At 46.7% G+C, this 27007-nt stretch overlaps 1 protein-coding gene across 1 annotated transcript in view; it reads right to left on the bottom strand.

Annotated features, from left to right (window-relative positions):
- Positions 1-4183: 4183 nt before the first annotated feature.
- The window catches only part of STOX1 (storkhead box 1), a 37506-nt gene continuing 14682 nt past the window's right edge, over positions 4184-27007 (bottom strand). The window contains exons 2-4 of the mRNA XM_074999612.1: positions 14462-14614; positions 5482-7864; positions 4184-4482 (exon numbers count right to left, since the gene is read on the bottom strand). Of these exons, the coding sequence (XP_074855713.1) occupies positions 4332-4482; positions 5482-7864; positions 14462-14614 (2687 nt within the window). The 3' untranslated portion in view covers positions 4184-4331. The remainder of the gene's footprint in view (positions 4483-5481; positions 7865-14461; positions 14615-27007) is intronic.

Below are 27007 nucleotides of genomic sequence, written 5' to 3'. Positions count from 1 at the left end.
AATTTGCCACTCTCAGGCTACGTCTACACGTGCACCCAACTTCGAAATAGCTTATTTCGATGTTGCGACATCGAAATAGGCTATTTCGATGAATAACGTCTACACGTCCTCCAGGGCTGGCAACGTCGATGTTCAACTTCGACGTTGCTCAGCCCAACATCGAAATAGGCACAACGAGGGAACGTCTACACGGCAAAGTAGCACACATCGAAATAAGGGAGCCAGGCACAGCTGCAGACAGGGTCACGGGGCGGACTCAACAGCAAGCCGCTCCCTTAAAGGGCCCCTCCCAGACACACTTTCATTAAAGAGTGCAAGATACACAGAGCCAACAACTAGTTGCAGACCCTGTATATGCAGCACGGACCCCCAGCTGCAGCAGCAGCAGCCAGAAGCCCTGGGCTAAGGGCTGCTGCCCACGGTGACCACAGAGCCCCGCAAGGGCTGGAGAGAGAGTATCTCGAAACCCCCCAGCTGATGGCCGCCATGGAGGACCCCGCTATTTCGATGTTGCGGGACGCGGATCGTCTACACGTCCCTACTTCGATGTTGAACGTCGAAGTAGGGCGCTATTCCCATCCGCTCATGGGGTTAGCGACTTCGACGTCTCGCCGCCTAACGTCGATTTCAACTTCGAAATAGCGCCCAACACGTGTAGACGTGACGGGCGCTATTTCGAAGTTACTGCCGCTACTTCGAAGTAGCGTGCACGTGTAGACGCAGCCTCAATAATAGGGTAGAGGAGGAATATACCTTCCTGCCAAACAGCTCTAGCTTCTTAGCATCTTTATCCGACCCCCCTGATTTGTACTGAGACACCTTCGACCTCTGCTGGGACGATTCGACCACCAAAGAATTGGGTTGCGGGTGACTAAAGAGGAACTCCATGCCCTTGGCTGGGACGAAGTACTTCTTATCTGCTCTCTTGTTCGTAGGCGGAATAGAGGCCGGGGTCTGCCATATGTTAGTGGCTGACTCCATAATGGCTTCGTCCAGCGGGATAGCGATTTTAGATGAAGCCGGGGGTCTCAAATTTTTCAGGAGTTTATGATGCTTCTCCTGCACCTCTGCTATTTGAATGTCCTGCATGAAAGCTACTCTTTTGAACAGCTCCTGGAATTGTTTAAGGTCATCCGGGGGGAGACATCCCCGAGGCCGTGGCCTCATCTGGGGAGGATGAGGAGGAACCACTGGGGTAAACCTCCCTCAAATCCTCTGGCTCCCGAGGTCGATGATATACTTGCTCCCTGGAGGACTGTGAAGGAAAGTCTCGGGATTCTGGACCTAACTCCCCCTGAGACAACTGTGTTCCCGTCTCAGAGCGAGAGTGTACACGGGGGTATTGATGAGAAGCAGGGGAGGACCTGCCCCTGGATCTAGACCTGCGGTGTCTGTGTTCAGCATGATGAGGACGACCATAGCAGCATGGGCAAGGGCCCGGTGATGGAGACCTGGACCACGATCGGGGAGTGTACCCATGATGTCTGGGAGAGCGGGACCTCCGCGACGACACAGATAGTGGTGAAGTTGGTTTGTGATAGTACTCAAGGGGATCCATGCCCAAAAATGGTGAAGGTGGCCCAAGCCACAGCGAAATTGGTTGGAGGACGGAGAGGGAGGTCCTAGATAAGCCGGTGAAGGTACAGCCCGTCAGTGCGGCATGTGTATCTCGGGGGGGGCGGGCTAGGAGATAAGGGCAGTGTGGCCCTGCCTGGAGATGGACTGAGGTGCCGAGTTTTTGCTTTTGCCTTGCCCCTCCCCTGCGGGGTGGGCGCCCCCACCTTCCCGGGCCGGGGATCTCGGCCCCGTTGTCGGCGCCGCGCTCAGCACAGTCAGCTGTGGTACCACGTGGGTAGCTTCCTCCGGCACCGGTAGGCTCCGTGCCGGGTGCCCCTGCGCCGTCGGTGCCACCGATTCTGGCGCTTGCTTCGCTGGCGCTCGCGGTGCCTTGCGTGCCATCTGTTGTGTAATCGGAGGCTCAGCCTCTGCCACGTGCACTGCTGTGCTGCCACTTTCATGAGCTCATGGCTGGGGGCTCTGCGTTCTGCTCCTCCTGCCCGCTGGGCCCGCTGGCAAGGATCAAGCCGGGGAGAGTTTCCTCCTCTTCTGCACCGAGGGGGTCAAGGAGACTGCCTTCCTTTTATGCAACCCAGAGGGCCCTTTTGCGTGAGGCTTCTCCGGCGGTTCCAGCTGGAGAGCCTTATCAAACAAGATCATTTTGAGCCTCATCTCTCTGTCTTTCCTGGCCCTGCCTGTCAGCTTAGTGCAGTGGGAACACTTCTGGGTAACGTGTGACTCTCCCAGGCAGCGAATGCATTCACGATGCCCATCGGAGGCCGGCATAGCTTCGCGGCATGACTCACACTTCTTAAACCCCGAGGAGGCCATCACGGTGAGTCTTTACTGTTAATAGGGTACTTAGCCACTAATCAGTTCTTTCTAACCCAAAATAACAATCACTGGCCTGCAGGGCAGCGGACGGTTTAACTAGCCTTCTTGTCCGCCCCTCTCTCCTTCGTTCCTCTTCTTTCTGCTAGCTAATATTCTCTTTCTCTTTTTTTTTTTTTGATAGTGACAAAACAAACAAACTACACGTAAAAACGACTCTCTTATCTGTCTCTGGCTTTAGCCTGAGCGGATTCCGTCTGCAGCCGATGGCGGCTGAGAAGGAACTGGCGGGGACCGGATCGTGCACATGGCCGGGGGCGCGCAAGGGAGCGGTGTGCATCGGTGCATGCGCGATCCAATAGAAACTGCTAGAAGAATTCCGATCTGCGGCGCCGGGCGAGCCCGACACCTATTGTGGAGCACCCACGGGGACCACTCGAAGAAGAAAACCTAGATCCTTAGTTGATCGCTGTTTACAAAACAAAAGTGAGGTGATAGTGTAACTATGACAGCACGCAATCTAAGGATGAAGTTTGGGACCTGCAAGTTGCATGTCCCAGCTCTTTGTTAATAGTCCCTCAATCATGGTGATGTATCATTCAGAGTGACTTAAGTCACATTCTGTTATGTATACCCAGTCATAGCTTATTTGATTTTTAATTACTAATTTAAATTTTAAATCACAATAATTGATTACTTTTTGAACTATTATTCTTACACTGTTTTATTTTAAAATAATTTTGGCCTCTGAATATGGACTGGGGACCCACAAATAAGAACCTGGTGCTGAGAATAAAAATCTGGGAATAAAAAACTAAATTCAGCCTTGCAAAAATGTTGATTTGCAACTAAATATAGGCTTTATAAAAAGTTTGGTAATTTTTTGCTAATGGGGGGATATAATGTATCTATAGGTAATTATCTAAACAAATTATCTAAACACATTTATTCAGCTTCTTAATTTTTATATTATGTCAGAAAATGGTGAATGATTAATTTTTTATTTACTAAATTAATTTTTACTTCTGATGTGTCCAGTTGCATTTAGATAAAAACTGGAATTCTGAAGTGGTATTTTTATTAGTTAAGTAAAACTACCTGAAATGCGTCAGACACATAAGCAGGAAAAGTTTATCAAAACATGTTTTCTGCCATTTAAAACTAATTGGTTTATTAAACAAAGGAAGTAATATCTCTAATTAGTTGACTGAACTGATTGTTTCTGGTCATATCCAAGTTTTTAAGAACTAGTATCTGCCATTTTCTTACCTCATTTTTATCCACAGCAGAAGAAAAAACATTTCTTGCTTTTACCATTCTGAATCAATTTTTCAAATTTGAATAAATATGTAACTGAACTGACCTAGTGAATAAAAAACAAATGAAGAAAATATTCTCCCTGAATCTGCATAAGAGGCTACTGCTATCAAAAGCTGGCTTAGCACTTCAACAGATGCTGTGTTCCAGTTGCTTAGCCAGTGACTTCCACCAGATCAGTGGTTGACTTCCTTTAAAAACATTTTTTCTACTAATTTCTTTTGTGTATGCTGGTATCTAGTGGGTTTTGTTGAACCAATGGTGCACAAAGGAGGTACCTTTAAGAAGTGCAACTTGTATCAATTTATTATAGTTGTAAGGTTCCTACTGGAGCTCCATGTACAAATATCAGACTAATAATTTAACCTGAATCAAGTATACCCTGAGTCCAAAGTTTTGCTTTACACATTTTTATTACAAGCATGGTCATAATAGCTATCACAAAAGTATATGTCTTCTCATTGAAATGTTAATTAAAAGTCAAAAATCCAAAGTGAAATTTTCAAACAAGTTTAAAGAGTAGACATGGATTTAGATGCATCTTTGATTGCTTAAGAAATTTATAGTCACAATATTTACATTATATGAAGGAAAGAATTCACAAAGCTCCATAACAGAAAAAAACCTTAAACATTCATATCTGGAGTTAACTGCGGCAAAGTATTCTGTGAAAGGCTCCTTGTACAGTTATTTATGCCTTCAAAGTTCTGCAGAAAACCTTGTCTTCTTTTCAATCCATTGAAAATGACTGAATTATTAGATGTAAGACTTTGTGTTCTAAAAAATAAAACACTTTGTTTGGTTTTTAGTGCCACATATATATTTCTGGGTTATTGGAGTACCCACTAAAAATTAAAACTATCAGTATTCACCTAATAAACCACGCATATAACAAAAGAACACAGAGTTAAACACTACCATGTGGGTGAGGGGGAAAAGGCAAACTACAACCACATCTGGCCTGTTGGATCTTCCAGTCTGGCCCCCGAGCTCCTACTAGCACCCTTCTGCCCCCTTTCCTTGCAGCCTCAGCTCCCCCACCACCTGGCCAGCATGCTCTCCCCCAGACCCATGCTCCAGGCAGTGCATCTGCAGCTCCAACCAGATGAAGCAGTTAGGGGGTAGGGAGCAGAGGGGCTGAAGTGGGACCAGAGGCCCCGGGGCCCAATCTTGGGGTGTACAACAAGGGGTAGATTTTCTCTCTGAAAAATTTAAACTGTTTTTTAGCAATTAATTTGTTCAGTGAATGCACTGAATTTCAAACATCCAAAAATTACAAATTTTTGTGAAAATTTAGAAGCCTAATATTTTTATTTGCCCACAAGGCCATTTCTGATTCTGTGAATTTGTGGAAAATTATGAAAAGTAGGGGTAAGTCTCATAAAGCATAAGTGTGCCACCATAAAGGAATGAACACACGTTTGAGAGCCTTGGAATGCTTAAAATCTTTTTGCAACTCTGACTGGCCTGAATAATACTTTGCACATTATTTAGGCGCCAAAACTCTTATATTAAGTAACTACTATCCCTGGTTTTCAGAAGGAGTAACAGAGGCACACAGAGGTTAAGTGACATGCCTAAGATTAAACAGCAAAGCCAATGTCAAAACCCAATCCTCCACACTACCAAGCCCATGCTTTAAAGTCTCCTAGAAAAGTGATTACCTTCCATGTGCCTCGGTTCCCCTTTCTGTAGAATAGAATTAATTACAGAAACCCTACCTAAATATTGTTATTAGTAGGAGTAAAGGAGAACACCACTAATGTGTGTTCTTACCTTGGAGAATCAATTCCACTGTCTCCTGCAATGCTGTGATTTTCTGTTCCTTCTACGTTACTTGGTGCTTGTTGGACACTTGGCCCTGAAATTGTAGTAGGAGTACTATTACAAAGTTGTTGCTTTTTTCCAATTTTTTTTCTCATTTCCATAGTTTGTGCTTCCAGGGTCCAACATGCTGATTTTTCTCTCATTTCATTGGGAGTATCCTGCAGAGTTTCTGCATCTGAGTCACCCTTGTTTCTTTTGCAGAAATCAAATATACTGCCACCAACAGCTGAAGCTTGAATGTGTTCAGAAAGGTTAACTTCCTCTTCATGATATTTGTAAACAAACTGAGATAGGTCATTGTGGAAACAGCTTTCCCCTGCAAGACTGATTTTCTGAAACTCCTGAGGGCTGTCCATTGATCCAGTAAGACTGTGACATTCATTTACTTCCTGCCCATAAGAATCTGATCTATTATTTATATTAGCACTGCACTCAACTGGATGAATTTTAAGACCCCAGTTTTCAAGAGACACTTCAGTTCCTATTTTTTGTAGCATCTTATTCCGTTCTCCTGTTTTTGAAATGGTGTGATTTGGTTGCTGTTGATAAGATTTAAAGTAGTCCTCCTCCTCAAGATATAATGAGCTGCATGCATCAATATCACCACAGTCATCTACGTTTTGAAACAGAATGTGATCATCAGTAAATGCTTCTTTTTCTAGAGACTGAGGCCATACAGTAATACTGTGAAACATTAATTCATTCTTTTTGACAGTACTTTGTCCTTGATTTGCATCATTTTCAGATGGTTTAAATTGGTTAGTATCAGCAGGATCATTAGAAAGACTGAAATTCTGAAACTCATTTGATGTTTGATCTAGTAACTCCCATATGATAGCAGGTTTTTCACATGGATGGGTATCTTTTGAACTTAGTGGATGCTTTATTTCTTCCTTAAACTCAGATGTATCTTCCATGTAAGAAAAAGGAGTTTTTGGAACATAAACAACTGTTTTGTATGCCTTTTGGCAAACACAGTCAGAAAGGCTACTCTTATTGAAGTAATGGCATTTATCATCTGTTTGTAAAGTACTGCATTGTGGATAATTAGAGCATTCACTGAAATGGCCTTTGATGGGTTGGAGGGAAGAATTTTTAACGCAGGATAATTTTTTTAGCTTGGCTTTGTCACTGCTTTTTTCAGCATTTGAACATACGGATTTATGGTCAAACGTTCTTGAGGAATCCAAAAATCTTGACCTTTTAAAATTCCATTCTTGCTTTTGAATCCTGGACTGAAATTTACTGTTTTTCTGACCCTTTTGCCTTTTTGTAGAAAGTTTCTCTTTACATGGTAGAGGAGTCCTTGGAAAAGGATTCTTAATTTGTTTTTTATATATAAAATGGGATTTAACAACTGTTGCATCCTCATACAGTTGTTCATGAGCTAAGACTTCATTTGCAGCATGTGATGACAGACACTCTGCACGTTTTTCTTGTTTGTCATCTTCTGATATTACCCCATTAATTTGAGATTGTCTCTGGGGTTTTCTTATCCGCTTTTCTTTGTTGGACTGAACTTTCCTGTGATGCTTTACTGTTTTACTTGGCTTTTTAAAAATGCAACCATTTGAAATATGTTTTTGCTTAACTGTCAACATTTCAGTTGAGGTACCTTTACTAATATATTTCTTCTGTTCCTCTAATTTTTTCATTAGTACTGTGTGTTTAGCTAGGTTATCTACTGTCAGCAAAGGGTTAATATGCTTTATGATTTCATGTTCAATGTCACGTGGAATATTATATAAATTATCTTCATCTCTTACTGGCCATTCTTCTGGAGGAAATTGGGCAGAAAAAGAAGAATACTTTATTTTAGGTTTTTCTTTTTTAGATGTCCTGCACCGAAAAAGACCAAGGCCAAACTTTTTATATTTCTGCTTTTCTTTTATTGAAGTTAAGGACTTGGTTGTATCACACGAATGAGTCTCAACTGATGTAATAATGGGCTGATTCTGAACTAAAGGCTTCAACTCACCAGAACCTTTTTCACCTCTTCCATTAGGCTCATGCTTAATTAATTGCTGATGTTTTTGTTCAGTGAATGCATCCTGAGCAGGGTAACAATGACAGGATCTGCAGTGAGACACCATAGAAAAATTTTCTTCTGTTAGACCTCCACAGCTCTCCATCCTTACAAGGTCAGATGCAGATGGCAGTAGAACGCAATTATCCTCTAACAGGAACTTCTTATCTTTCATGACATTATCTCCGATAAAATAGGTGTGAGGGGTCACTATGAAGTAGCCTTCTCCAGTGTGATATATCTTCCTTTCTTTAATTAGAGTTCCAAGCACACTATATAGAATTTCTTGTGAGGGAGTTGCTATGCCTATAATAAAGATATAGTATATATATTTCAGTCAGAAATAAGCTAATACATAAAATCATTAAAAGATAGAAGTGAGCAGTAATTTTACTGAAATGCAGAACATCTGGAAGAGACTCAGACCCTACAAGAAGCATACTGAGTAAATATGAAGGGTTTACAAAGAGTCTAAAACCAATCATATGCTAAGAATGAGTAATACAAAATTGATCTTAGCAATGAAAGCTCATATATGGCTCACATATGACTAGAAGCATCTGTCGACAGAAGTGTCTGTAGAAAGAGATTTTCTGACAAAACCTGTTGACAGATTGCATCTGCACATAAAAGTGGATCAATCTTTCGATCCACTCTGTCAGCACAAAGCAGCCATGCGGCTCCAGATGCTTTATCAACAGAACAGGCCCCAGATGCCAGTCAGACAGGTTCACATGGCCATCAAGCCCTTCCAGGACCTCCGGCCAGGCTCACCCTTAAAGGCTCACCTAACCCACAAAACCTGACCATGCTGAGGTTTGCCCACCTCCTTGAAGTTGCAGGACTCCCTAGCTTCTGAGAGATACAGTCCCTTCCCGACATCAAGTATGCCAGAGTAGCCCCCGAGGCTCATCCTGGACTTACAGCCAGCTGCTGCAGGTGCTGCCAGTGATCCTTATGGCCATCTTACACCACATCTGGGGATGACAAGCCTGCCATCTTGCCCGTGGAGCATGCCCACGGAGCCCCAGTGCCCCACCCCCTACACCTCCTCAGGAGCTCAGGTGGATCTGGAGGAACACCTCCAGCTCCAAGTGGTGGGAGCACCTAGTCATGGAGCAATGGGATAACCAGCAGTAGCTGTGTCTACACGTGCACGCTACTTCGAAGTAGCAGCACTAACTTCGAAATAGCACCCGTCGCGGCTACACGCGTCGGGCGCTATTTCGAAGTTAACTTCGACGTTAGGCGGCGAGACGTCGAAGTCGCTAACCTCATGAGGGGATCGGAATAGCGCCCTACTTCGACGTTCAACATCGAAGTAGGGACCGTGTAGACGATCCACGTCCCGCAACGTCGAAATTGTGGGGTCCTCCATGGCAGCCATCACCTGGGGGGTTGAGAGACGCTGTCTCTCCAGCCCGTGCGGGGCTCTATGGTCACCGTGTGCAGCAGCCCTTAGCCCAGGGCTTCTGGCTGCTGCTGCTGCAGCGGGGGATTCATGCTGCAGGCACAGGGTCTGCAACTCGTTGTCGGCTCTGTGTATCTTGTGCTGTTTAGTGCAAGTGTGTCTGGGAGGGGCCCTTTAAGGGAGCGGCTGGCTGTTGAGTCCGCCCTGTGACCCTCTCTGCAGCTGTGCCTGGCACCCTTATTTCGATGTGTGCTACTGTGGCATGTAGACGTTCCCTCGCTGCGCCTATTTCGATGTGGTGCTGTGCAACGTCGATGTTGAACATCGACGTTGCCAGCCCTGGAGGACGTGTAGACGTTATTCATCAAAATAGCCTATTTCGATGTCGCCACATCGAAATAGGCTACTTCGATGTAGGCTTCATGTGTAGACGTAGCCAGTGGCTCCTGGATTACCATATGTACAAGAAGACCTTTGTGGAAGTCTACACCTCACTCACTCCAGCCCTCTGATGGTAGGACACCCGCATGCGGCTCACCTTCTCCCTTGAGAAGGGGGTCACCATTGCCCTCTGGGTGCCCCTGACAGCTACTGCTCCATGGGCAACCAATTCAGTGTTGGGAGGTCCACCACTGGGGCCATTCTCATGCACATAAGGCACTCTCTGGCCCCAGGCCCTGCATGGCGGGGAGGGTGCCTGGCTCCCACCCAGGGGGAGCTTCAGGGGGCAGGGACAGAGGTGCAAGGGGGAAGAGGGGTTGGAGAGGGGAAGCAATGTCCCCACGGGACTGTGCTGCCCCACCCTCCCACAGCCCTGCATCACCAACCTGGACATGATCGTGGCCAGCCTCAATGCCCTCAAATTCCCCAGTTGTTTTGGGGCTATAGACAGGACTCACATCCCCATCTGGGCCCCACACTACAGCACAGCACGGTACAGAAATTGGAAGGCCTAGCCCCCCGTTGTGCTGCAGGCCCTGGTGGACCACTGCAGACAGACAATTCCTAGACGTTTATGTCAAGTGGCTGGGCCAGATCCATGACACCAAGGTGTCCCAGAACTCTGGCCTGTGCTGGAGGATGGGGGCAGGCACCTACACCCTCCCACTGGGAGCTGGCCAGCAGGGACATGAACATGCCTTTTTGCATCGAGGAGGATGCAGGCTAACCATTCATGCCCTGGCTCATGAGGCTGGACACCGGACACCTGGACCCACCCAGGAACTGTTTAACGCCTGCCTCAACCAATCATGTAACCGAGTTGAGTGCACCTTTAGGCAACTGAAGGCAACTCTCCGGGTCACTTCCCATGGAGGCATCGGGTCCGGAGCCCTGCCCCATCCCCATCCCCCTCCCCATCCCTTCTCCCCCTCAATAGAGGGGGACATGGGGTGGCGGAAACATAACTTTTACTAACAGGAAAATTACTATTTGTCAAAGAAACCTGGTTTTCATAACCAACTATTTACAGTTATACGAAAAGGGGGTGGAGGGGCTTGGGACAAGGGGATCTCAACTTGGATGGAGCATTTTGGGAAAGCGGGTGAGGGGGGCACTAATCCAGGGAGGGGATGGGAGCCATGAGCCCACAGGGGAGCAGGACCCTGAGTGGTGTCAGCCACGGGATCCCCTTCCTGCCATGAGTTTGGGGTCCCCATTGGAACTGGGAACATGGGAGGTACGATGCCCAGTGGCGGGGGCCAGGTCAGCAGGGGGAGCCTGGGAGGGTGGGGTGGGCCTGGGAAGCACTCCAGTGGCATCACCTGGGGCATGCTGGCAGGAGGGGCAAAGGCAGGGTGGGGAGCAACGGCAGTGGGAAAAATGGGGGCGGCAGGTGCCATAGGCACGGAGGCCTGGACCTCCCTGACCTCGCAGAAGGCGACGACGCAGTCTATTCTGGACACTAACTGGTCCCAGGCCTGTGCCCACTCCTGTCGCTACTTCTAGTCCTCCCACAGCCACTGCTCCAGGAGCTCATTCTGCCACTGGAGTGTGGATGCCTGCAGGGCATCATCCTCAGCCCAGTGACAGCCCCTCCAGCTGTGGGCCCACACTGGCAGTAGTGGGGTGTTGGCCCTCTGGTGCGCCGCTCCTGGGCTGGCTGGCTCCAGAATCAGGATAGTGCTGGCTGCCCTTGGTGGTGTGGTGGAGCTGGCCCAGCCCTTGGACTGTGCAGCTGTAAGAAAAGAGGGAGAGATGGTGACTCCTTTCTGCACAATAGCCCCTAAGACTCCATCCCCCACCCACTGCGAGCAGCAGACCCCACCCCCAGGTCATGGGACTTGAGAGCTCATGCCTGTACCCCCTGCATGGTGGTCCCTGCTACAAAGGCACCCCGTGGCGTTTCAGGGAGCAGGCTGACCGCTGTGCCCTCCCCACTCCCAGACAATGGGCTAGCTGCCTGGGGGGTGCAGTCTGGTCACAGAGGGGTGCCCACATGTGACAGGCGAGCCGGGCACAGCCTGGATGCAGCGCTGTCCATGGGGGATGGGTGCTGACTGTCGCCTGTGGGTGGGTGCCTGTGTGCCGCGGTGCAGTCCTCGTTGGTGTGTCTAGGTTAGGGCTATCACCCATCTGGCCAGCCCACTCCCAGCCATGGCAGGGGCAGACAGGCCCCACCCTTCCCCTCAGGGCCCTGGGGCTCATGCAGCTCCCCCCTCATGGGACGGGCAGCAGGTCACTGCCCATTTCCAAGGGCTGCCTGATGGGTCTGGGTGGAATGCGCTGCCACGCACACGGGTGCACATGCTGGGCCTGCAGTGTGGCTTCCCACCTGCGCCGGCCTGGCAAGGCTTGTGACGCACCCAGTCTGCACCCACCTCCCACACACCCCAGGGTGTACAACCCATGGGGTACTCACCAGACCATCCCCCAAAGAGATCCGGAGACACGCGGGATGTTGCCTCACTCAAGGAGCCCAAGTCCAGGGCAATGATGAGGGTCCCCTGGCTGGACTTGGGGTCCAATTGTGGCTCTGGTTGAGCTCTAGTAGGATTCCCAGCTGCTCTAGCTTCATCTGTGTTGGGAGGGGTCCTCCTTGGCTGTGTCAATGGCTGATGTGCTGGGGGTACCATCCTCATCCCCCACGAGCTGGTGCAGTTGCTCGTAGAAGGGGCAGGTGGCTGTCCCTGTCCCTGACCTCTGCCATGCATCCCACATCTGCACATAGCCCTGGCAGAGAATTTTTATTTTAGCCCACACCTGCTCCAGGATGCGGGTGGGGTGTCGGTGCTCTGCCAGGGCTCCAGCGAGGCAGGTGTACCCCAGGGCATTCCAGCACTGGGCCATGGGATTCAGCAGGATGGCCTCCTTGCTCCAGAGGCCCAGAAGATCCTGGAGCTTGGGGCCAGACCAAGAGGGGACCCACTTCTTCGCCCCCCCGGGGTGAGTCCTGGGATCCCTCGGACACATCCTGTGGGGGTCCAGGGAAGTCTAAGGTGGCCTCTGACATGCCGGAGGTGTCTGGGAGCGGCTGTGAGTGCACACTGGCAGGCAGCGTGGTGGGTCTGCCACTCACATGCTCTCAGCTTCCTGCCATATGTTTTCTGGGACTCCATGCACCTTTAAGTGGCCAGAGGCAGAGAGCATTTAACTGTGATTGCTGTGGAGGGGACGCCTCCCAGGTCCAGTTGTCCAGTGCCATGAAGGACCTTTCTGTCGACAGAAGGGCCCCCGGAGCATCTACGCAGCTTTTGTTATCGACAGAAACTGTCAACAAAGGTGTTATTCCTCAGTGGACAAAGGCAGAGTGCTATCGGTGGAAGTGCCAAGTTTTGTCCACAGACTGTTGACAAAATGCATTTTGTGTGTGGACACTCCATGAGGTCTTTTGACAAACCCCCAATTTTGTCAACAAAATTCTCTAGCGTTGGCGTAACCATACAGTTTCTATCACATGAGACCATGCCTAACTGGATATGTTAAAGACATGTCACTATGCTCAGCTTTAAGAGCCAGAAAAAAAAGTAACACACGGTTGTCAAACAGCAAAAAAATACCCCAAACAAAACCCTGTACCTGGCATGCAGGACAGAGATGTCAAAACTATGAGCTAAACTTCACAGATGTAGATTTATTAACAGAATTCAGTATCTGGTGCTTCATAAATATGGAGTTTACACATAGCACTAACAGAAATCTTCTTGCAGCTGTATAGGGCAAGAAGGGCTCTTCTATATTTAGGACCCTGCATTTTCAATTTTTATTTAACTTTTCCTAGAAATGGATTGGTGTTTATTACCACAACAAAAAAATCATATAAAATCGGTGCAAAAACTAATTTTTCTGGGTAAATGTCAGGGTTTATTTTGATGGATGGATGTTTTTGCTCAGGTCATAGATGACCCACAGGCTGTGAGTTTGAGACCCCAGCACTAGTTAGTCTTTTGAATTCACCAATATCAGATGCAAAGGCTAGATAACAGATCATCTTCATCAACCCTGACTCCTGAGGGATGAGATAAGCCAACTTTTGAGAAAAGGAGGCAGGAGAGGTGCAGCCACACCTCAGTTGGATTTGTTGCAATATTTAAAGGAACATAAGAGGGAGATAATGTGGAACTTTTAAAATGTTAATATGATTTCTCTAGCCACAATCATGGAAATCAATATTATATTGGGATTCTAGTTCCTACTTTTACAAGTTAGTACATCCTGTTATTGTTTTTAAATGGATTAAACATTTTTATGGTAACTGAGGATGTTCTTACTTTATTAAATTGCATAAAAGAGATATAAATGATGCAGCCACCCAGTAAGCCACAGCAGTTACAAAGAGTTCCCTCTGGGTATGTTATGCCATAATGGTCTATTACAGAAACTGAGACACATGTAATGCTCACTATAGTTGGAGGCTCTGCTTGTGTCTGATAAATCTATCACATCTTTGCCATATGCCAAATAAAGAAACCTGGAGTCAGACTGAACTCTTGGGGAACTGAGTGGAAAAGTTCTCAGAGGAACCCCAAGATTAGAAAGGAACTTTAAAAAAAACCTGTAATTAGGTGCTCCAAACTCTGGGAACTCAAGGGAAATTGCTGCTCTCGTGTCAGACATACAGGATTAAAGAGTGTGTGAGGAATTAAATTAGAATTTCCATTTTGGAACAAAGAACTGTTTGACCACCAAACTGGAATCCTGAGGCAAATTTTATCTGTGACCACAGAGAGACCCTTGACACAGATTCTTCTTTGCCAGCCACACACCCTCTACGTAAGTCAAATCTCATGCTTCCATCCATTCAAGAAGGTGACTACAAGGTTCAGGATCTCAAGTTAGGAACTCTACACTTTCACATACCTCTACCTTCTGGCCTCTTTCAACTTCCACGTGCTTCATGCAAAATGGAAAAACATAAATGAACACATAATCACAAAAATTATAACTAATTTAAATTTATAATGTTTATAATTTATAAATGTCTACATGCACTATCAGCAATATGAGAATTACAACCTATTAGCATCCGATGGGAAAAAATATTAACAAGTTACCTGGATAATGTTTCGCCAAGTGATCCATTAATGTTTCCTGGGTAACAATAACATGAGCTGCATTCATATCAGATATAGTACAGCAAAGAACTTCTGCCAAAGGCACAAACTGGGATTGAGAAATAGGATTCATTTGAATTGGAGATACATCACCTAAAGTGCAAAAAAAAGGAAGGAAGAAGTTGTTTGTGTGGGATATTGTTTGGTTACTACTTATTCATGGCATAGCCATTTAAATATGAACTTAATCTGCCACAGCCTCTCTTTTATATTTGTGTTGTCTCAGAGTTAGCCCCTTACCTTCTGCTTTCCCCTTCCCTGCTCTTTTATCAACTAATTAGTAAGATTATTTTTGAAGGACTAAAAATCTGACTCTTGGAAAGCTGGTAGAAACGCACTGATGTTCACAACAAGAGAAAAAGGGTTTTTTGTAAGTAAAATTAAATTTTGCTTAGGTGTTTTTAATTCAACGTATAATAGGGTGTAAGCTGAGAAAAGAGGGGAGTCGAAAATAGAGAAAAGGATGTTTGACTATTTGACTTGTTTGAACGAGAGCTTACATCATGCCCTACAACAGTGTTTCTCACCCAGGATATGTGTATGCTTGCAGGTACTCAGAGGTCTTTCCAGGGGGCACATCAACTCATCTAGATATTTGCCTAGTTTTACAACAGGCTACATAAAAAACACTAATAACATTAGTACAACCTAAAAGTCCTTTCAGACAATGGCTACATCTACACTAGGACACAACCTCGAAGTAGCCTATTTCGAAGTAAGAACATCGAAATAGGCTATTTCGATGATTATCGTCTACATGTCCTCCAGGGCTGGCAACGTTGACGTTTAACGTCAAAGTAGCACCAGGGAACATCGAAAAGAGCCGCCCCAGAAGGAAATGTGGAGCGTCCACGCACACAAGCCCCCTATTTCAAAATAAGGGGCCAGGAAAGCCCACGGACCGGGTCACAGAGCACACTAGCCCTTCCGGGGCAGCTGCAAGCTGCTCCCTTAAAGGGCCCCTCCCAGACACACACGGCCTGCACTGCACAAGCAGTCCTGCGTTGGTTATACAAGCCTCGCAGACCTCGAGCCGGCAGACATGGACATCCAGCAGCAGCTAGAAGCCCTACAAGCTGCCTCCCGCGGAGCAGGCGCCCTTCTAGATGCTGCCTGAGCAGCCGCCCAGCAGATTCTGGAATGGGAGCCCTCCCCAGGAGCACCAGGAGACACCCCCGACCACTGGGCCCTCCTCACCCTCCCCCGCCGGGTGCCCCACCGACTCTGGAGCTACCGAGTGGTGGGAGCACCTAGTTATGGGGGAATGGAATGATGAACAGTGGCTGCAGAACTTCCGCATGAGCCGGCAGACTTTCATGGAGCTATGCCAGTGGCTCACCCCCGCACTCAGGCACCACGACACCTGCATACGGCGCGCCCTCCCCATCGAGAAGAGGGTCGCAATAGCTGTCTGGAAGCTGGCCACTCCAGACAGCTACCACTCTGTGGGACAGCAGTTTGGAGTGGGAAAGGCCACAGTTGGGGATGACCTCATGGAGGTAAGGACGCCTGGGGCTGAACCCCCTGCTGGGGAGGGGGGCCGAGGAAGGGGTCACACTGTGCAAACCTTCACAGGCACCCATGTTTCCTCCCCACAGGTGGTGCATGCACTCAATGCCCTGCTGCTGAAGAGGGTTGTCTGAGTTGGGGACCTGGACGCAGCCGTCGAGGGATTTGCCGCCATGGGATTCCCCAACTGCTTTGGAGCCCTTAATGGGACCCACATCCCCATCTGTGCCCCAGACAACAGTGGTCACCGCAACGTCAACAGGAAGGGCAACCGCTCTGTGGGCCTGCAGGCCATGGTCGACAGCCGTGGCCGCTTCCAGGACATCCACGTGGGCTGGGCCGGCTCTACCCATAACGCTCGCATTTTCCAGAATTCAGGACTATGCCGCCGGCTGCAGGTGGGGACCTACATCCCCCAGAGGGAGATCCCTCTGGGGGATACCACCACCGTACCCCTCTGCCTTGTGGGGGAATGCGGCATACCCCCTCCAGCCCTGGCTTATGCGGCCCTATACAGGCCACCTCTCTGATAGCCAGAAGCGCTACAACGCCTGACTCAACCATGCCCGACAAGTGGTCAAGCGAGCCTTCGGGTGCCTGAAAGGCTGCTGGTGTTGCCTCCTGGCTCGCCTAGACCTGGGCCTCCCAAACATCCCCCAGGTTGTGGGGGCCTGCTGCACACGCCACAACCTGGTGGAAAACAAGGGGGAGGCCTTTGTGCAGGGCTGGGCACAGGAGGCCGCAACAGCCTAGCCCCAGCCAGCCACCGCCCTGAACTGCCAGGCCCACCAGGACGGCCTCTGGGTCCGGGAGGCCCTAAGGGAGTACTTTGACCAGGGGGCCCAGTGAGCGACCCCCCGGCCATCCCTGCACCCTGCCCCAGTACCCACACCTCACCCTCAACAAAAGCACACAGGACACAAGTTTTTGGAAAAATAAAACTATCATTATTTACAAGAACAAAAATGTCGCCTCTTTTTGGCAAATAATATTAGCAAATAAAACAGATTAAATGAAAATAATAACTATATACAATTGGGGACATCTCTAATAAACTATTATGGGGGGGGGTCAACTATAAATAACTATATACAGGGTGGGGCCAACTATGTACGGGGGGAGACATGGGCAGGCCACACATCAGCCCATCATTCTGGGTCGGGGGTGGAAGGGCGTGAGCCCTGCCGTGTTCGGCTGGCCGGTCCCCCTCTCAGCCGGGGTTCCCGGCAAGGCCGGCTAGAGTCCAGGAGCACTGAGAGGTATGGCCCAGGTGGGTCCTCAGTCCCAGGTGACTCCTGCTCTGAGGAGCTAGTGGGCGGGACAGCAGCAGGCAGGACATCGAGGGGAGGCAGACAGGCGACCAGCTCCTCAAAGGTGTTAGCCACCCAGTTGAAGGTGGCCATAAATTCCCGCCAGGCCTCCCAGCGCCAGGCGGCCTCCCGCTCCTCGAATTGCAGCCTCCGCTCCATGAGGTCCGCCTGGCGCCGGAGGGCCGCAGCCACCTTGGGGTCACTTGTGGTGCGGCGGTGTCCTCGGCGGGGGTGGGCCCATCCTGGGGCAGGCGGTGACCCTGGGAGTTGGTGTTCCGGTGGTCTTGGAGGGCTGTCTGGGACCACAGATGGTGTGGCTGCAGAAATAGGGGGAAGGGAGGCCATGAGTACCCTGCCTTGACCCGTGGCCCACCCCCCATTCCCCCCAAGGGCCTGTGTCCCCCCCGCATCCATCCCCCATTGGTGCGTGCAGTGATCCTGTGGGTGGCCCCCTCCAGTGGTCCGTCCCCCTCCTCTCCCCGGGGGTGGGGCACGGCACTGTCCATGGGTGGAGGTGCTGCTGGACACTGGTGGCTGTGGCACCGTCCCTGTGCTGTGGATTGCCTGGGCCATGTCAGGCTGGGGTGTTGTGGGGATGTGGGGGACCCCCGATCAAGTGGTGCCCCCGCCCCATGCTAAGGGGGTCTGTGCCCTGTGGGGTACGTACCTGACGGTACACTGCCAGGCTCAGGAGATGCCCGTGCAGCGGACACCTGGCTGGAGCTGCAGGACGGGATGTCCAGCACGAGCTCCCCCTCCTCGCTGGACCACTCGGTGGCTGGGGTGGAGGATCCCGGCTCTAGCCATGCAGGGGGCAGCGCTGGCCTCTGGACCTGACCCTGTCTCCGAGGCCAGCTGGGGCTTGTCGGCCGTGGTGTCAAGGGTGGCTGTGGGGGAGGAGGTGCCCCAGGGGCCCAGGATAGCCCTGAGCTCCTGGTAATGGGGGCAAGCAGCAGTGGCAGCCCCAGACCGGCTGGCCGAGTCCCAGGCCTGGATGTAACCCTGCCACAACTCCTTGACTTTACTCCTGACATGGTCAGGAGTGCGGGCAGGGTGACCCCGGGCAGCCAGGCCCTCGGCCAGCTGGGCGAACGCCTCCACATTCCGCCGCTTGCTCCCCATGATGTGCAGCACCTCCTCCTCCCCCCAGATCCCCAGCAGGTCTTGGAGTTCAGGGTCAGTCCAGGAGGGGCCCCGCTTCCTACCCCGCTGGCTGGAAGCCTGGGAGCCCTGGGATGGCCCAGAGGGGGAGCTCTGGGGGCATTCGCAAGGCTGGCTGGCTGCCATGGTGTCCCTCTGGCTGTGCAGGGACACCTCGTGGCAGGGCTGCTGCACGCACGCTGCCAGCTTCCTGCTGCGGGGTTTCCGGGTCCCTGCAGTTTTAAGAACCACTGGGTGCAGAGATCATAGAGCCCTGCAGGGGCTGGACAGAGCGTCAACACCCCTCAGCTGATTGCTGCCATGGAGGACCCCGCTATTTTGAAGTAGCGGGACGCAGATTGTCTACACACACCCTACTTCGACGTTCAACGTCAAAGTAGGGTGCTATTCCCATCTTCTGATGGGAATAGCGATTTCAACGTCTCGCCACTTAACGTCGATTTGAACATCGAAATAGCACAAGGCACGTGTAGACGCGACGCGTGCTATTTCGACGTTGTGCGGGCTACTTCGAAGTAGCTGGCTAGTGTAGACGTAGCCAATGGCTTGTTTCTACTGCTTCTTACGCCTTATGCTGAAATGTGAGTACGGTATTTCAACTCCAATTCACTTATTTGATAATAAGATGGTAGAAAGTCAGCAAGTTTTCAGTAGTTGTCTTCTGTGATATTTTTGCATGTTTTTGTAAGTAAGTAGTTTTTAAGTAAGGTATAACTTGATAGTACGCAAAGCAAATTTGTTTCCTGAAAAGGGTACAGTCACCTGGAAAAGTTGAATGGCAATTGTTTCAAGACCTTAGATTACCTTAGGACCATGTTTCTCAACCAGGGGTACCCATACCCTTAGAAGTATGCAAGAGAAGTCCGGGGATACTTTTCTTTTTTTTTTAAATGGGTACTTTATTAAAAAAAAAAAGAAGTTGAGAAACACTGCACTAAAATGTAGAATCTATGTTCTCTGAAGAACTATGCAAAAAGCTAAACACCCAGAAACTTCTCTGAACAGATGAGTTGTATTTCAGAGTTCAAAAAATTGGGACAGAAGAGAAAAGAAACATACCAAAAGACTATCTACACAGTTGCTTCACAAACTTTAAGGTATATAAATATGCATGATTGCTCGAACTGGTAGGACTATATTGGTAAATTTTCCATGTATACACAAAGCCCAAGAAACAAGATTACCTAGCTGACTGAGAATAAAGCAGTTGGCCAGAAAATTTCCCCATCCTCTTATCTTTGGTACTGTCTGGTTGCAGCAATAATTTTATACTTGTACAGCACCATATAATATATGCTATTCCTCAAAATACCCTTACAGTGCAGGTAAATATCACCATTTCACAAAGAGAAAACAGAAGCTGAGGGAGGCCTAGGTCACACAGCAAGTCTGAGTCAATATGCAGGTACCTAGACTTGCAGGCCCATCCTCATCTAGTGGATCATAGTTCCTATCCAGAAAAGGCACTTAACATTCTGGTTTTATTTTCTCTCTCTGTACAGTGTTTATAATCAGCACAAAACATACAACACCATCACCTTACTCAGCTTTTTATACAAGATATTCAATGACGTAAAGAGCTTTACAGTAGGCCTCACAATTAATTACAGTTAATTTACCCAATTAACTCAAAAATTATTCATTATTTTTAAAAATTGCAATTAATCCATTTTAATTGCATTGTTAAATAGGATACCAACTGAAATTTAGTATAAATATTTTAAGATGCTTTTCTATATTTTCAAATACTTTTATTTCAGTTACAACATAGTACAAATATTTTTATTACAAATATTTGAAGTGTAAAATTGATGACTAAATTAAATTGTATTTTTTAAATTAACCTCATACAAATACTGCAGCGCAATCTCTATCATCCAACTGCAACTTACAAAGGAAGACATTGTGTTTTGTTTTTGAGGTGAGTTCCAGAGGACATGCATCAATGATGATGATGGGGTCTGCTCAACAATGATCCAAAGAAGGGTGGACTAATGCATGCTCATTTTCATCATCTGAGTCTGATGCCACTACAATAAGGTGGATTTTCTTCTTTGGCAGCTCCGGTTTTATAATTTCCACATTGGAGTATTGCACTTTTACGACTTCTAAAAGCATGCACCACACTTCTCAGATTTTGGAAGGCATGTCTGATTTTTAAACCTTGAGTGCTGTAGCTATCTTTAGAAATCTCATCTTGGTACCTCCTCTGCGTTTGTCAAATCTGCAAAGTGTTCTTAAAATGAACAATGTGCTGGATCATCATTTGAGATTGCTGTAACATCAAATATATGATAGAATATGGGTAAAACAGAGCAAGTGATGGACAACCAGTTCAGTCATACATTTTTAATGCCTGTCACCAGCATGGAAGGGTGTCCTCTGGAATGACAGCCAAGGCACAAAGGGGCATAAAAATGTTTACTGTACCTGGCACATACGTTACAGTACCAGCTACAAAAGTGCCATGAAAATGCCTTTTCTCACTTTCAGATGACATTGTAAGTAAGCGAGCAGAATTAGCTCCCATAAATATAAACAAACTTGTTTGTCTTATCAATTGGCTGAATAAGAAGAAGAACTGAGTGGACTTGTAAGCCCGGTTTTATTTTTAATAAAGGTTTTTTATACATAATTGTAAGTTACATTTTCCTGATGGAGAGATTGTACTACAGTGCTTGTAATGAGGGAATTTTCTTTTTTCGAGCAAATATTTGTAATATAAAATAGAATGAACACTGTTCCCTTTGTTTTATGTGTTGTAATTGAATCAATATATTTAAGAGTGAAAAAACATTCAAAATATTTAAATAAATGGTATTCTATTATAATTACTACACATTGTGATTAATTGCATGAATAACCAAAGTAGTAGGAAGAGGGCCTGAGATATAAGCCCTGGTATCAGAGGTCTGGTACGAGGGCTGAGCTCAAGTAGTGGGCACACTTTGCTGATATAAAGCAAAGTCAGCAAAGGCCAGGCAGTGTGCAAACATCAAGTGCTGCCTGCCTGCAAATTCACAGAATGTAGCAAAAACAGGGCTTATATTGCAGAAACACGCATAGCTAGAAGTACTAGGCTCAGAGGATTCATGAAAATACATTACAGAAAAGTGGTACCAGAACAGTCCTACATCAAGGACAGTAAAATAAATAAATAAATAAATTTATATATATTCTCAAGGATAACAGGAACACACTGACCCCTTCCTAAAACATAAGGTCAGAATGACACTGTGATGAATACAGATGTTTTGATTAAAACAACACCATGATGAATAGAGATGGGTGATAACTAGTCATATCACGGAGCAGAAAACAACTGTCACAGGGAAAGCATGTAACTTGTTCCTATCAGGGTAAAAAGGTACTTCTAAGAGAGTCTCTTGGTCCAGTTGAGAGGGGAATGGGAAGTCCCACCATTCACTAAGTCCTGTCCAATGTCCACGTAGAATCTACCATGTGCTATTACCATGCTATGTTGACAATAAACCTGGCCTGCTGCTCTCATACTTTAATGGATCTTGTGGTCATGGGACGGTTCACTCGAGATCTGGGACAGCACAGAGACAGGCAGCCAAATACTAACAATTGCAATTAATTTTTTAATCACCTGAAAGCCCTATTTTATAACCATGAGTCCACCTGAAAAGCTTCCAAGCTGTCAAAAGTTTGTAAAGAAATCTGAGGCTATCAGGGCATTCAGTAAAATGGCATTAAAAACACACATACACAAGAGATTCTTCTCCCATTTTGTACAGCCCTGCTAAGCACCTACATAGAAAATTAGGCTCTAGTACTGCAAACATTTATATGCTTCACACATAAGTAGCCCCAGTTAAACTGATTTAGGATTGAACAAAATGAGACTATGCCAGTGTTCCCTCTATGATGCTTGTGCTCGTGCAGCCACTCATGAAAAATTCAAATGCCACCCAGCTCATTAGCAGCACACAGCAACACAGCTAGGTTGTCTCTCTCTATTGGTGGTGCACATTTGCACATGCCTGGCTGCATGTAAAAAAACTTATCCCACATATGGATGGAAAAAATTAGAGAGCACGTTGCATGTGCATGAGCATTTACAGGATTGCAGCCCAAGAAACAATGATCTTGTAGTAAAGACTTGAGCTGCGAAACAAAAGATTTGGATTCTATTCATGGTTCTATACTGGTCAAACTAGTTAGCCACAGTTTCCCCATCGGTAAATAATACTTTTACCCTTCCCTGACAAGGATAAGGCCAATACATTAACATGTGTAACAAGTGCTGATAAAATATGGGGCAAATTTAGATACAACAGATCAGGAAAGGGATCTTGGAGTTATAGTGGATAGTTCTCTGAAAACATCCACGCAGTGTGCAGCAGCAGTCAGTAAAGCAAATAGGATGTTAGGAATTATTAAAAAAGGGATAGCGAATAAGACGAAGAATATCATACCTCCCCTATATAAAACTATGGTACGCCCACATCTTGAGTACTGCGTGCAGATGTGGTCTCCTCACCTCAAAAAAGATATACTGGCATTAGAAAAAGTTCAGAAAAGGGCAACTAAAATGATTAAGGGTTTGGAAAGGGTCCCATATGAGGAGAGGCTAGAGAGACTGGGACTTTTCAGTCTAGGAACGAGGAGATTGAGGGGCAATATGATAGAGGTATATAAAATCATGAATGGTGTGGCGAAAGTGAATATTGGAAAGTTATTTACTTGTTCCCACAATATAGCCGTGTCTACACGTGCACGCTACTTCGAAGTAGCAGCACTAACTTCGAAATAGCGCCCGTCACGGCTACACATGCCGGACGCTATTTTGAAGTTAACTTCGACGTTAGGCGGCGAGACGTCGAAGTCGCTAACCCCATGAGGGGATAGGAATAGCGCCCTACTTCAACGTTCAACGTCGAAATAGGGACCGTGTAGTCGTTGCGCATCCCGCAACTTCGAGATAGTGGGGTCCGCCATGGCGGCCATCAGCTGAGGGGTTGAGACACGCTCTCTCTCCAGCCCCTGAGGGGCTCTATGGTCACAGTGGGCAGCAGCCCTTAGCCCAGGGCTTCTGGCTGCTGCTGCGGCAGCTGGGGATCCATGCTGCAGGCACAGGGTCTGCAACCAGTTGTAGGCTCTGTGTATCTTGTGCTGTTTAGTGCAACTGTGTCTGGGAGGGGCCCTTTAAGGGAGCGGCTTGCTGTTGAGTCCGCCCTGTGACCCTGTCTGCAGCTGTGCCTGGCACCCTTATTTCGATGTGCGCTACTTTGGCGAGTAGACGTTCCCTCGCAGCGCCTATTTCGATGTGGTGCCGCGCAACGTCAAAGTTGAACATCGACGTTGCCAGCCCTGGAGGACGTGTAGACGTTATTCATCGAAATAGCCTATTTCGATGTTGCTACATCGAAATAAGCTATTTCGATGTTGGCTTCACGTGTAGACGTAGCCTATAAGAACTAGAGGACACCAAATGAAATTAATGGGTAGTACATTCAAAACTAATAAAAGAAAATTTTTCTTCACACAGCACACAGTCAATCTGTGGAACTCCTTGCCAGAGGAGGCTGTAAAGGTCAGCACTCTAACAGAGTATATAAAAGAGCTTGATAAATTTTTGGAGGTTAGGTCCATAAATGGCTATTAGCCAAGGGTAAAGTATGGTACCCCTAGCCTTTAGTCAAAGGCTGGAGACAGATGGCAGGAGACAAATCGCTTGATCATTGTCTTCGGTTCACCTCCTCTGGGGCACCTGGCACTGGCCACTGTCAGCAGACAGGATACTGGGCTGGATGGACCTTTGGTCTGACCCAGTATGGCCGTTCTTATGTTCTTATGTTCTAATAGTGATATAAAAATCTTATAAACAACCACCACCAAATAAATACATCTCTAAACAAATGCTGACTATCTTATGCTTACATCATTGTGATAAATAACCACAAGGCTATATAATGGATGTCTGCACACATGATAAGATTAACAGCACAATATCTCTCTGGATGAAACTTTATGCTTTTGATTAGATAAATTATTCTGTCATCTGTTCATACTTCTGTATATTGCACATACTTCCCATACTGCCATCAGCTTCCAGGACACGCATAATGTAAAACCCAATTCCTATTGGGTACTTTATGGCTGTGTCTACACTACAAAAATAACTTTGAATAAGCAACTTCAAAGTTGAGCATCTACACATACCCTACTTCAAAAGTTCAACTTCAAAAGTAGGGCACTACTCCATTCTCGAGAATGGAGAAACGACTTCGAAGTTGGGCTCCCTACTTCGAAGTTAACTTAACCTCTTTGACTCTGGAATCATCTCGGTATCTCATAGGGTGAGTCTACACTAGGAATGAACTTCGAAGTTAATATCGAAGTTAGGCAATACTTCAAAGTAGACAGCAGAGAGTCTACGTGCATTTCCCCTTACTTTGAAGTAAGGGAAAATGCACATAGACTCTCTGCTGGCTACTTTGAAGTATTGCCTAACTTCGATATTAACTTCGAAGTTCATTCCTAGTGTAGACTCACCCTATGAGATACAGAGATGATTCCAGAGTCAAAGAGGTTAATTTTCTTGTAAAGAAGAAGTTGTCTGATTTTACATGCCAAGTTTGTGTAGATCAAGTTCAGCAGTAAGTTAGGTTTAATTTAACTATAGCTCGATAGATAGTTGCATGACAATGTAGTATGATTTGGATGACACCACAGCCAGAAAAACACTCAAGACTCAGTAAGTCTCTTAGTTAAATGGAATAAGGAGAGGCACGCTTTGAAGTTTTGTTAAATTGTTCTGGACCTTTGTTTTACAACTTATGATTATGTTCAACAAAAACTGTTTAGAAAAAGCTGATCATTATTTCTTGAATGATGTTGCTAAGATACTACTTGCCCATGCATAAATCATTGCCAGTTTTATTTCTGTGGGAAAGGAAAATAAACTTTCAATACAAGCCTTTGAGAATAGCTGACCATTTCAGTTCTTCAGCTAAGACATCAGGTTACAGGATTATTTTGCAATTTATTTTTATGTTGGAGTTTTCTATTTTGCTTTTGTTTGTTTTACAATTTTTTTCAGGAAAAATCAGGATGCCATGCTAGAGGCAAGCAACATAGAAATATACACGCAATGCAGTGATTGCCTTCTGATAACTATTTTCCTGTGCATTACTGGTCACATAAACCTATGAGAGAACGACCACTCTACAAATAATAAAAATTAACATGTTCAAACTGCTTAAAACATCAACAGACTGTTTAGCACATTTGCAATATACTACACAGATTGATACTACTAGAAAACTCCTCTACCACTGAAACAATTTTTTTTAAATATGAAGAAAAACAGAATACTTTTAAAGCAAGCATGCAGGAGATGATGGATAACTATAAAAATAATGATGCACTTCTTGTTAACTATGCTGGATTTATTTTTTGTAGATGAATACTATTGGAAAAAGCATATTAAATACAGAATCTTCATTTTACACAAATATGCAAAAAATTATACTTTGTTGGAAGATACCTCCATAATTTGTGTTCTGTGGGTCTGATCCTGGACCCCTGAAGTCAATGTGAGTTTCAAAGTTCACTTCAATGGAAGCAGGATGAATCCTTTTGTGCCTCTGAAATATGTTTGCTCTTTTTAGACATCAGAAAAGACAAATTCTGCTCAACACAAAGCTCCATGTCATTTCCCTAAATTTCTGTTGAAAAGGCGGAGGCATCTGGGCTTATTTAGTTTGCAGAAAAGAAGAGTCAGAGGCGATTTGTTAGCAACCTTTAACTTCCTGATTGGGGGTTCTAAAGAGGGTGAAGGAGGCTCTTCTCAGTAGTGACGGGCTGCAGAACAAGGAGCAATGGTTTAAAGTTACAAAGGGGAAGATGTAAGTTGGATATTTGGAAAAACTATTGCACCCAGAGAGTGGTGAAGCACTGGAATGCTTTACTAGCCAGGTGGTGGAATTTTCATCCCTAGAGGTTTTTAAGTCTCAGCTTGACAAAGTCCTGCCTGGGATGATTAGTTAGGCTTGATCCTGCTTTGGATAGGGGGCTGAACTCGCTAACCCCCTGAGGTCCTTTCCAGACCTTGTATTCTATGATTCCAAGAGAGATGCCGTGTGGACAGTACTAACCACTGTGAGTGGGAAACAATGAGGGAGGGAGCCCAGGGGTGCAGCCAGGCTCCAGCCCCAGATAATAGCTGCTAACCTGACACCTGATAGAGGGAAAGGTCCGCCAGCCCTGAAGGCTGGAAAGGGAAAGGGGCCTTTGCCACAGTACGTTTACTGACTCAAAACTAGGCAGTTTGCCAGGAAGTCTTCAAGTGGTTTTACCAGTGTACTCCAACTCACCTAATTACCTGGATACATGAAACCTGAGAGAGAACCTTTCTGGAGTGTGTATTGACTCATAATGTGGGAAAGTCATCTGTAATACAAGCCTCCGGTAACATTACGGTGAATAGAAAAGCCTCCACCAGATACTCTTGATCTACGTAAAAGGAATTTTTTGT

This window comes from Carettochelys insculpta, chromosome 7 (assembly GCF_033958435.1).
Source record: "Carettochelys insculpta isolate YL-2023 chromosome 7, ASM3395843v1, whole genome shotgun sequence".
Taxonomy (NCBI): domain Eukaryota; kingdom Metazoa; phylum Chordata; order Testudines; family Carettochelyidae; genus Carettochelys; species Carettochelys insculpta.
This window is presented reverse-complemented; position numbering and strand designations above follow the sequence as displayed.